This window comes from Malania oleifera, chromosome 1, assembly GCF_029873635.1.
Source record: "Malania oleifera isolate guangnan ecotype guangnan chromosome 1, ASM2987363v1, whole genome shotgun sequence".
NCBI lineage: Eukaryota > Viridiplantae > Streptophyta > Magnoliopsida > Santalales > Ximeniaceae > Malania > Malania oleifera.
In genome coordinates this window covers 22,991,523-23,003,002 of record NC_080417.1, presented here as the reverse complement: position 1 = coordinate 23,003,002, position 11,480 = coordinate 22,991,523, and the positions used below count along the sequence as shown (strand labels likewise).

General features: G+C 36.2%; 1 protein-coding gene across 2 annotated transcripts; it reads left to right on the top strand.

Moving 5' to 3' along the window:
• The first annotated feature begins 1,564 nt into the window (after positions 1-1,564).
• Positions 1,565-11,455, top strand: LOC131163043 (probable disease resistance protein At5g66900). Of its 2 annotated transcripts, none has more exons than XM_058119747.1 (5): positions 1,565-2,489; positions 8,413-8,816; positions 9,722-10,083; positions 10,252-10,451; positions 10,526-11,455. In XM_058119747.1, the coding sequence occupies exons 1-5, from the start codon at positions 1,871-1,873 to the stop codon at positions 11,356-11,358; spliced, it is 2,418 nt and encodes an 805-aa protein (XP_057975730.1). In that variant the 5' UTR covers positions 1,565-1,870; the 3' UTR covers positions 11,359-11,455. The 2 variants fall into 2 exon arrangements, with proteins under 2 accessions (XP_057975730.1, XP_057975738.1); XM_058119755.1 differs by having other exon boundaries at positions 1,644-2,489; positions 8,764-8,816.
• The last annotated feature ends 25 nt before the right edge of the window (positions 11,456-11,480 follow it).

The window sequence follows — 11,480 nt, the reverse complement described above, 5'->3', positions numbered from 1 at the left end:
TTGCATCCCAAAGTGCAATGTTGTTGACGAACGCTTCGACTGCCTCCTTCTATTACTGTTTCCATTTCCATCCCTCTTTATTATTTAAATACTATTATTCTTCGGGTCATCATATTAATGATAATTAATATGGTTGATTATGTAACAGATTAGGCAGGTCGTTACATTACTATTATACATCATTTAACAAAGTAGTTGGTATTTCATTTTTAAAATAGGAATTAATTTTCAAATATGCTCAAATTTTAGTATACAAGTCTCAGAATCAAAAATTATAAAATGACATTTGTTATTCGCTTATAGATGCAAAATTAGACCCTATTCATTTTATTTAGTGATTTAGATTTATTTATAATGTATTCTTTCCTTTAACATCGCTACCTTTACTAGAGACAATAATCAATATTTCTACCTAATATAGATGTATTTTATGCTATTATTTTTAGTGACAACAAATAATTGGAGTGGAAAAAATTTAAGGGGGCAATTCTTTAAAATTATTTTTATTTTTCATTTTTCGTTTTCTAAAGAATTATTAAAAGAAAAAAAGTTACCTTATTTTTAAGTTCTATCACATTTGCATAGAAAAAACTTGAAACAAAGTTTTGGCACCATTCTCTTATAGAAAATAATTTTAACTTTAATTTTTATGTTTTTAAATGATTAAAAAAATTGTCGTCTTGTTTTTTATATCATAAATTTCTATAAAAAAGTTGGAAACTATTTTCTTTTGTTTTTTAGATTTCTTATATAATTTTTGAAAAATTGTAAAACAAGGTGTATTTTTTGTAATTGTTTGGCAACCTGAAAATAAAAAATAAAAAATATTTTTCAAATTAAACAAACCCATTGTTTTTTTACTTCTTTAATACAAAACCTGGAAAAATAGACAATAAGTTAATACTTTTATAATTCAAAACTAAAAAAGTAAAAAGAAAATATACTTCCACAACTAAGCATGCTTATGTTTCTTTTTCGCTTTCTCTCATTTGGTTAGTGGAGATAATAAAAGAATAAAACTCAGGAATTGAACTCGTTTGATAATATTATTATCGAACTTATGTTAATCATGATTATATTCTACATAAAGCAAGATGATGAGTAGTAGAATGACTTGCGCTCTCCAAACTAGTTACCCAACATTTGATAGTATGAATTTTGAACCTTAAGTTGGATTTGTATGGATTTTAAAAAAAATATAGTGTAAAATTATATTAATTTTTTTAATCACACAATTCTAAATCAAAATACGAAATAAATGCTTCCAAATACTTATTTAAATTTTTTTATGTTCAGAACACAAATTGAAATTTGTGTGAATTAAAAAAATATGCATTTTAAAATTATATTAATTTTTATCCAAATTCATAAAAATCTAAATTTAAAAATGTATAACTCATATATGTATAAATCCCCAATAATTCAAATTTCATGTTAGGAAGAGTAAAGGTGAGTTAATTTGTAATATCTTTTCATTGATTTAGTCACTGCCTCCATTCACCCCTTAAAGAAAGAGACAAGTGAGGCACTGAAAATAAAAGAGGAATACTTTTCGAGCGTTCACACTTTACAGTGAGGAATACGCATATGATTAAATAGAGGAACCAGTATGAAATTGCGCTAAAACGGTTAAATACCCGGGAAATTTCGTGCCATGTTCCAAGTTAAGAAGTCTACGCCATGGCCGCTGCTCCTTCCTTTCGACCCGAAGACGAAGACCCCCACTTTACCCTTGGAAGATACTTCACTTGCTTATTAGGCTTCACGCCCACCAAACCGAAATACCCAATTGAGGTTTACATGATCTGGAAAGACCCCTTTCACTAGCTGCATCGAAATCAAATCATTCTTCTTCCTTCCCAAATCCCAGATGGATGTGGTTGCAGGTGCGGCTCTGGGAACCGCCTTCAATGAGCTCTACACAGTAGTCGTGGAGGTGGGTAAAGGCGCCATCCGATTCAAACCCACGCTCAAACGCCTTGAATCCACCCTCAGACGCATAGGCCCGACGATCAAGGAGATATCGGAGTACAATCGGCTTCTGGACCGCCCAGAGGAGGAAACGGCGCCTCTAATTTCGCTAATGAAGGAAGGTGAGACCCTTGTGCGCAAGTGCGCCAAAGTCCGGTGGTGGCACTGCTGCAAGAAGCCGCCCAACACCCGGAGGCTGCGCGAATTAGAAGATCGTCTTGAAGAGATTATTCAGGTGGATTTTATGGTCTTTCAGTGCAGAGACAACAAGGAGATTTTGCACAGCGTAAAGGAATTGGACAGGAAAGTGAGTGGCTCCAATTCTCAGAGCTCGTTTTCTACGGCGGCCGGTGGGATTCCAGAGCCGCCGGCGTTTACGGTTGGGTTGGATGTTCCTCGTGAGGAATTGAAGCTGAAACTGCTTAAAGAAGATATGCAAATTATTGTGCTGTCGGCTCCTGGGGGATGTGGGAAGACCACTCTGGCTAAAATGCTATGCGGAGACAAAGACGTTAAAGGTATGGCTGAATATTTGTGCGCCTATTCGTTTTCTCATTGTATAATTTATGCTTTAAACACTCAACCTGCTTTTATTTGATTGCTTAGAAATCGTTTGGGTATGAATTTAACATAAATTGAATTGATACGATTGACCTGTTGATCATCTAACACTCCGTTCACTTCATTAATTTAACAGCAGAATTTTAGAATCTAATAAGTATGGTTTTAATCAGACGCTCCAGTAATGTTTACTTTTATAATTCTAGGCAACTAGATCATATGGACATATTTTATATGCACATTCAAGACATTGGCTTCAGGGAATGAATAAAAGAATCTCATTATCTTCAGATTGGGGGATACTTCATATTTTGGATATCCATTTTGCTGCTTTTCTTTTATGTTGGTTTTCAGGGTAAATGAAGTAATTGTTATGACTTTATGATCAACCACGTCTCTTTTTATCTTTTGCATAGCACAATTTATACATTTCCTCAATGGTGAGCTTTTGATTTTCTATTTTGTTGGGTCCAGCCCACACATAAAAAATAAAAAATAAAAAGAAAAAAGAAGATGCCCATTAGGGCAAATAAAAGGATTCTGCAGAGTGTGTGTGAGGCGCCACACAAGAGAGGAAAATTGGAATGCCGTCCCTGCTACCGCAAAACAGTGTATGCAAAACAGTGTGTACCAGTGTGCGTGGCCGTGGGTTGTCTTCATCAACTGGACGATCGGAATGCCTTGGTGATTCAATTTTGCTGAAATTTGGATAGCACGTTCGGGATTTGTCGACCTTCGATTTGGATGGTGGAGATCTGTTTCAGAGCTTTAGAGGACCTGATTTTGCAGTATTGACATTAACTGCTTTCGGGTGACTTCTTTCTGCTTATTCTTATTTTATCGCGATTCTTTTGAGAATCCTTTTTGTTCTAAGTTTATGAGCATTTTTGATGATTGTACTGCTGTGTTTTCTTGCCTCTATTATAGTGGAAATTTTATTGGGTCTCATATGCCCAGTGGTTTTTACCCTTCACATTGGAGGGGTTTTCGACGTTAAAAATTGTGGGGTTCATTTTGTGGTGTGTGATTTATTATTGTTGGTTGGTTATTTTTGCTCGTTATAGATTTAATTTTTAGGAAAGATTTATCCGTTATGCTAGTTGTCTTGTTACTTTCCCAACAAGTGGTATCAGAGCTTGGTTCATATAAAATATTGAAAACAACGTAGTAAGTACTATGTGCAAGCTCACAGTTTCAAATTATTCAATTTGGAAACCAAAGATGAAGGATATTCTTTATTGTAAAGATTTGTTTGATCTGATTGAGTTGGGTAGTGATAAGACGAAAAAACAAACTGAAATTGACTGAAAGAAAATGCATAGGAAAACAGTTGGTATAATCAGACAGTGGGTGGATAATAGTGTTTTTCATCATGTGGCTTAAGAGACTGATGCCCCAATACTTTGGAAGAAGTTGGAGAGTCTTTATGAGAGAAAGACTGCTCACAACAAAAAATTTACAATTAGAAAGCTTGTAAATTTGTAGCTTAGAGAAGGAAAATCTGTTACTAAGCATTTGAGCGATTTTCAGAATTTGGTAAACCAATTAACCAACATGAAGATATTTTAGATGATGAATTACGAGTTTTGTTGCTATTAAGTTTTTTACTAGATAGTTGGGAGACTCTTGTAGTATCTCTTAGCAACTCAGTACCAAACGGTGTGTTGACCATATCGTTTGTTAAAGATAACTTGTTTAATGAAGAGACCAGAAGGAAAGAAAAGAGAATAGATAATACTCAGGTACTTGTTATAGAAGATAGGGGGAGAAACTAATACAAAAATGAAAGGGGTAGAAGTAAAAGTAGAAGCAAGTTAAGGTCAAGATTTAAAAATCTTGAGTGTCATTATTGTGGTAAAAATGGTCATATCAAAAAGTATTGTTACAAGTGGAAGAGAAAAAACAAAAGTAACAGTGACAAGCAAGAAAAGAAGGATCAGGATAATAATGATTGTGGTGCCACTACTATTGGAAATGATGATTTGGTTCTTACTTATGATGATAATGTAATTGGTGTTGCCTGTAATGAAGTTAGTTGGATGGTTGACAACGGTGCCTCTTTTCACGTGACATCAAGGAAGGATTTCTTCAGTTCATATACTTCCGGTGACTTTGGAGTTTTGAAGATGGGAAACAATGTTGTGGTACCGATAGTTGGCCTTGGAACTGTTTGCTTAAAGACCAACAATGGAACATAATTAGTACTCAATAATTTCAGGCATGCTCGTAGTGTTTGTCTGCATTTGATCTCTACTGGAAGACTTGATGATGATAGATATTGCAACTTCTTTGGTAATGGACAATGGAGAATTACCAGAGGAAATTTAATTGTGGCCCGAGGTAACAAGTTTTCTAAGTTATATTTTATGAATGCTTCTATTTGCTTTAATTCTGTGAATGCAGTTGATAGCGATAGCACATTAGAGTTATGGCACAAATGACTCAGTCACATAAGTGAGAAAGGACTCAATTGCTTGGCCAAGAAGAATTTGTTGTCAGACATAAATGGTGCAGAACTAAAAAGATGTGTTCACTGTTTGGCCAAGAAGCAGAAAAGGGTTTCATTTAAGAGTCGTCCTCCTTCCAGAAAAACAAAGTTACTTGAGTTGATTCACTCAGATGTTTGTGGCCCAATGAAGGCAAGGACATTTCGTGGTGTACTTTATTTTGTTACTTTCATTGATGATCATTTGAGAAAGCTTTGGGTTTATGTTTTGAAATCCAAAGATCAGGTGCTTGATATGTTTAAAGATTTTCAGGCTTTAGTTGAGAGAGAAACAAAAAGGAAGATAAAATGTATTTGCACTGATAATGGTGGCAAGTATTGTGGTCCATTTGATGCGTACTGTAGACAACAAGACATCTAACGTTAGAAGATACCTCCTAAGACTCCTCAGTTGAATGGTTTGGCAGAAAGGATGAATAGAACACTAGCAGAGAGAGTCAGATGTTTGCTTTCAGAAACAAAACTACCTAGATCATTTTGGGGTGAGGCATTATATACTGTTGTTCATGTAATTAACTTGTCTCCTACTTTTGTGCTGCAAACTGATGTCCCTGACAGAATTTGGTATGGGAAGGATGTTTCCTATGACCATCTATGTGTCTTTGGTTGCAAAGCCTTTGTTCATGTGCCTAAAGATGAAAGATTCAAGTTAGATGTCAAGGCAAGACAGTTCATTTTTATTGGGTATGGTCACGGAGTTTGACTACAAGTTTTATGATTTAGTGGAAAAGAAACTTGTAAGAAGCCGTGATGTAGTCTTCATGGAGGATCAAACCATTGAAGACATTGGCAAGACAAAAAATTCTCAGTTTCAAGATAGTGATGATTCAGTTGACTTGGATCCGATTCCTTCTGAAAATTTTCTTGATACAATTGAGATTGGCAATCAGTATGATACAGAGGTAGATGTTCAGAATGATTATATGGTGGAAGATCACAAAACTGTTGATGAGGAAGGTACTTCGACTATAGAACCACCTACATCTTCACTCAGGAGGTCTACTAGAGACTGACAGCTCTCCATAAGATAGCCTATAGATGAGTATGTTCTTCTAATTGATGAGGGGTTCTTCTAACTGATGAGGGAGAACTAGAGTGTTATGAAGAAGCCATTGAAAGTGAGCAGAAGCAACAATGGTTTAGTGCAATGGAAGATGAAATGAAATCTCTGCATGACAACCACACTTTTGAACTAGTAAAAGTACCTAATGGTAAAAGAGTTTTGAAAAATCGGTGGGTCTATAGATTAAAATAGGAAATAATTCTTCATTCCCACAGTACAAAGCTATATTAGTTGTCAAAAGCTTCAATCGGAAAAAAGGGATTAACTTTGGGGAGATCTTCTCACTGACAGTGAAAATGTTGTCAATCCGTGTTGTTTTGGGCTTGGCTGCTAGTCTTGATTTGGAGGTTGAGCAAATGGATGTGAAAAATGCTATCCTCTATGACGATATCGAGGAAGAAATTTACATGAACCAACCCGAGGGTTTTTTGGTGAAAGGTAAGGAGAATTATGTTTGCAGATTGAAGAAGAGTTTATATGGCCTGAAACAAGCTCCTAGACAGTGGTATAAGAAGTTTGAGTCTATCATGATTCAACAAGGCTACAGGAAAACGAATTCAGACCATTGTGTATTTGTTCAAAAATTCTCTAATGATGATTTCATTATTTTGTTGCTTTATGTTGATGACATGCTCATTATTGGTCACAATGCTTCTAGAATTGACAGCTTAAAACATGTGTTGAGCAAGTATTTTTTCCACGAAAGACTTGGAACCAACGAAAACAGATTCTTGGCATGAGAATCTCACATGACAGAAGTGCTAAGAAGTTATGGCTATCTCAGGAAAACTATATTAAGAAGGTACTTCAACGGTTTCACATGGAGAAAGCCAAAGTGGTAAGTACTCCTCTTGCTACACATTTCAAGTTAAGTAGTAAACAGTCTCCTTTTAATGATGAAGAAAAGAGAGACATGGAAAGTGTTTCATATGCATCTGCAGTTTGTAGCTTAATGTATGTCATGGTTTGCACAAGCCAAGATTTAGCTCATGCAGTTGGTATAGTTAGTAGATTTCTTTCTAATCCAAGTAGAGAGCATTGGAATGCTGTGAAATGGATTATGAGGTATCTCCGTGATACAACTGATTTGAAACTATGTGTTGGTTCTGACAAACCTGTTTTGGTTAGCTATACAAATTCAAACATGGCTAGAGATTCAGACTCAAGGAAATCTACTTCAGGTTATTTGATTACCTTTGTAGGGGGAGCTGTGTTTTTGCAATCCAGTTTGCAGAAATGTGTTGCTTTGTCCACTACAGAAGTTGAGTTCATTGCAGCTACTGAGGTATGTAAAGATTTGTTGTGGATGAAAAAATTGGTTCGTGAACTTGGATTCACTCAGAAGAGGTATGTGTTATTTTGTGATAACCAAAGTGCTATTCATTTCAGTAAGAATTCAACCTTTCATGGTAAATCAAAGCATATTGATGTGAGATATCATCGTATTCGAGATGTTTTGGATTCTAAGTTGCTTGAACTTGAGAATATCCACACTGATAAGAATGCTACTGATATGATGACAAAGGTGGTGCCTTGTGCGAAACTTGAGTTGTGTGTTGAGGCAGCCTATATCAAAATTGTTTGATAATCTTAACGGATGTCTCCTTCCTCTTATGGGCTAGAGGGGGAGATTTGTTGGGTCCAGCCTACACATTAAAAAAAAAAAAAAGAGGCTCATGTGGGCTAAAGCCCATTAGGGCAATTAAAAGGATTTTGCAGAGTGTGTGTGAGGCGCCGCACAAGAGAGGAAAATTGGAGCGTCATCCCTACTACCGCAAAACAGTGTGTGCAAAACAGTGTGTGTACCAGTGTGTGTGGCAGTGGGTTGTCTTCATCAACTCGACGATCGGAATGCCTTTTGTGATCTAATTTTGCTGAAATTTGGAGAGCATGTTCGGGATTCGTTGACTTTCGATCTGGATAGTAGAGATCTGTTTCAAAGCTTTGGAGGACCTAGTTTTGCAGTACTGACAGTAACTACGTTTGGGTGACTTCTTTCTGCTCATTCTTATTTTATCGCGATTCTTTTGGGAATCATTTTTGCTCTAAATTTGTGAACATTTTTTGTGATTGTACTGTTGTGATTTTTTGTCTCTATTATAGTGAAAATTTTATTGGGTCTCATAGGTCCCGTGATTTTTTCCCTTCACATTGGAGGGGTTTTTCACGTTAAAAATTGTGGTATTCATTTTATGGTGTGTTATTCATTATTGTTGGTTGGTTATTTTTGCTCGTCACGAATTTAATTTTTGGGAAAGATTTATCCACTGTGTTAATTGCCTTGTTACTTTCCCAACATATTTGTCAACAGAAAAATTCAAAGACAACATCTTCTTTGTCACCGTCTCAAATACACCCAATGTGAAGGTCATTGTACAAAAAATTTATCAACATAAAGGCTATCCAGTGCCATATTTTCAAAATGATGAAGATGCAATCAACCAAATGGAACAACTTTTCAAGGCAATAAGAGCAGTTCCTGTACTAGTAGTTTTGGATGATGTTTGGTCTGGATCAGAAGACCTTCTTCAGAAGTTTGAGTCTAGAATTCCTGAACACAAGATTTTGGTTACATCAAGATTTTCATTTCCTAGATTTAATTCTACATATAAGTTGAAATTGTTGAATGATCAAGATGCTATGACTCTTTTCACTTCCACAGCGTTACAGCATGTTGGGAATTCTTACACTCCCGATGATGAGCTTGTGAACAAGGTATTTCGTCATTCTACAACATACATGCGCATATATATGAAAGTAATAAAAAAAATGAAATAAAATAAAGAAAGAAATAAAAATAGAGAGAAAATAATAGAAGATTTGCGCAGTTTGGCAATGCACCTATATCTATGGGGGGGAGAGGTATTAAATCCTCAATAAACCAAATAACAAATGAATTGAGGTTACAAAAGCGCTCCATCTTTGTACTATGAACAAAATGCACCTAAAGAATCACATAAGCAAGCTGTGCTCCAAGAGGAAGTTTCTATACATGACCCAGCGGCCAGAATACCCAAAAAGAAAAAAGAAAAAAAAAAAAATGCCACAGGAGCATTACTCCTAAAATACATGAATATTTCATTGGTTCTTCTTGAAACTCAAAAATCCTCTAGGCCTATCAGCCTGCAGCCTCCAAGAGGTTGCTTTTGCAATACATTTTAGGGTGGGGTATGAAATCATCAAATGCAAGACATCATATTGAATGAGTCCATTTTTTTGTAACTGTGTTGTTGTAGCTGTCATTTAAACATGCCTTCGTCTTCCATCAACAAACAGTAAATTTGGATGACTAAGGTATTCAAATACATGACTAATATTTTATTTTATTTTATTTTTTTTTAAAAAGAGGGCGGCACCTCCTATCTTTATTAGAAAACGCCTCACTTATGACGAAGGAATACTATGGTTCCAACCTTGAGACTGGGGAAAATCAAACCCCAAGAATCTAAAACTAACTTAACCAACTTATTCAAAACCAATAAACCATTGATCAACAACCAAACAAATGACTAATATACTCACAAGCATTTGGTTAAAGATTAGATAGTCCTTTTATTAGAAATCTGCAATTTTTCCATATCCAAGCCGTTTGCAATTGTATGTGGTCGTGTTCATTTCAGATGGTGAAGGGCTGCAGGGGATTCCCGCTAGCCATTAAGGTGATTGGTAGTGCACTTTGTGGACAACCTGAGGAGATCTGGAAAACCAGAATGATGGAATTGTCTGATGGTCAATCCATTTTTGAATCTGACAGTAATCTACTTGATTGTCTCCAAATCAGCTTGGATGTTTTGGACAGAAGAACTATACTAAGAGAGTGCTTCCTTGACTTGGGTTCATTTCCTGAAGATCAAAGAATCCATGTCCCCGCCCTTATTGATATGTGGACTGAATTGTATGAACTAGATGATGATGGGGTGCAGACTGTTGCAAACATCCATAAACTCTCTGCCCGGAATCTGGCTAATCTTGTAGTCACAGGGTTTGCTTGCTTCCCATCTATCTGTTTATTACAAAGCTGCCATTTATTCTGATAGATCTTCTCAAATTCTATTATGTGCTTTATTGTAACCACCTTAAATCAAATGGGTAAGAATATCATTAAATATTCCTTTCTCTCATTGATGAACCAATTTCTTCTCATTTATAGTGAGGCCGATGGCTGCTACAATGAGTACTATGTGACACAGCACGATCTTCTAAGAGAGCTGGCAATTCATCTGAGCAGCCAGGAGCCAATAGAGCTGAGGAAAAGATTAATTATGGACCTAAGCGGAAACAATCTTCCTAAGTGGTGGAAGGAGCAAAAACAGCAACCCATCAGTGCTCGTCTCTTGTCCATCTCTACAGGTTTCACCCACAAATTATATGGCATTTCTTTGTTAACCTATATTTTCTCACTTGATATAGAAAATTGTTTGTAGATGAAACATTCTCAGGCTGGTATGACCTGCAACTACCCGAAGTTGAGGTTCTAGTCCTGAATTTCTGTACAAAGAGTTACACATTGCCCGACTTCATGTTGAAAATAGGCAAACTGAAGGTTCTGGTCATAACAAATTATGGCTTCTGGCCTGCCAAACTAATTAAGTTTCCACTTCTTTGTTCTTTATCAAACCTAAAGAGTATCAGATTGGAGCATGTCTTAATTCCTTCCCTGAGGGAAACCACTGTACAGCTGATGAACTTGAAAAAAGTATCCTTGGTGATGTGTGAGATTGGTGAGGCTTTTGAGAACTATGGCATCCAGATCCATGACATGTTCCCAAATCTTGTGGAAATCAACATTGACTACTGCAAGGATCTAGTGAAGTTGCCTGCGCAGCTTTGTGATATTTTTCACCTAAAGAAGCTTAGTATCACCAATTGTCACATGTTGTCTGAACTCCCTGAAGAATTTGGGAAACTTGCCAATTTGGAAATGCTCAGATTGCGTGCTTGCGCAGGATTGTTGGAGCTGCCGGGCTCAATTGGCAACCTCCACAAGCTGAGCTTTCTTGATTTGTCTGAGTGTTTTAGCATCGGGACTGTGCCAGAGGAGATGGGGGAGTTGTGTAACTTGAGAATGCTGCACATGAGAGGGTGCTCAAGTTTGTGTGAATTGCCACCCTCGTTTGAGAAGCTTGTCAGCCTAAAGGGCGTGATTTGCGATGAGGAGACAGCTAGTCTTTGGGATTCAATCCATATCCCTGGCCTACAGATAACAGTGAGTAAAGAAAATGTCAACTTGAATTTTCTGCACAATCCTCAGTTTTAGTAGCGTTTATAATGGAAAATCTTGAAGATTCATTTGGATGAAGAATTTTATTTTAAGAAATGAGAAAAAAAAAATGAAAAAAATTTATTTTTGGTTATATTTCCTTTTTATATCCAATATTG

What these genes read in the sequence shown, in the direction of transcription:
- LOC131163043 (XM_058119747.1), top strand. Translation starts at nt 1,871, where the DNA reads ATGGATGTGGTTGCAGGTGCGGCTCTGGGAACCGCCTTCAATGAGCTC. An exon ending in CGGAGACAAAGACGTTAAAG is followed by an intron (nt 2,490 to 8,412) that starts GTATGGCTGAAT and finishes ATTTGTCAACAG; the next exon opens with AAAAATTCAAAGACAACATC. An exon ending in TCTCTTGTCCATCTCTACAG is followed by an intron (nt 10,452 to 10,525) that starts GTTTCACCCACA and finishes AATTGTTTGTAG; the next exon opens with ATGAAACATTCTCAGGCTGG.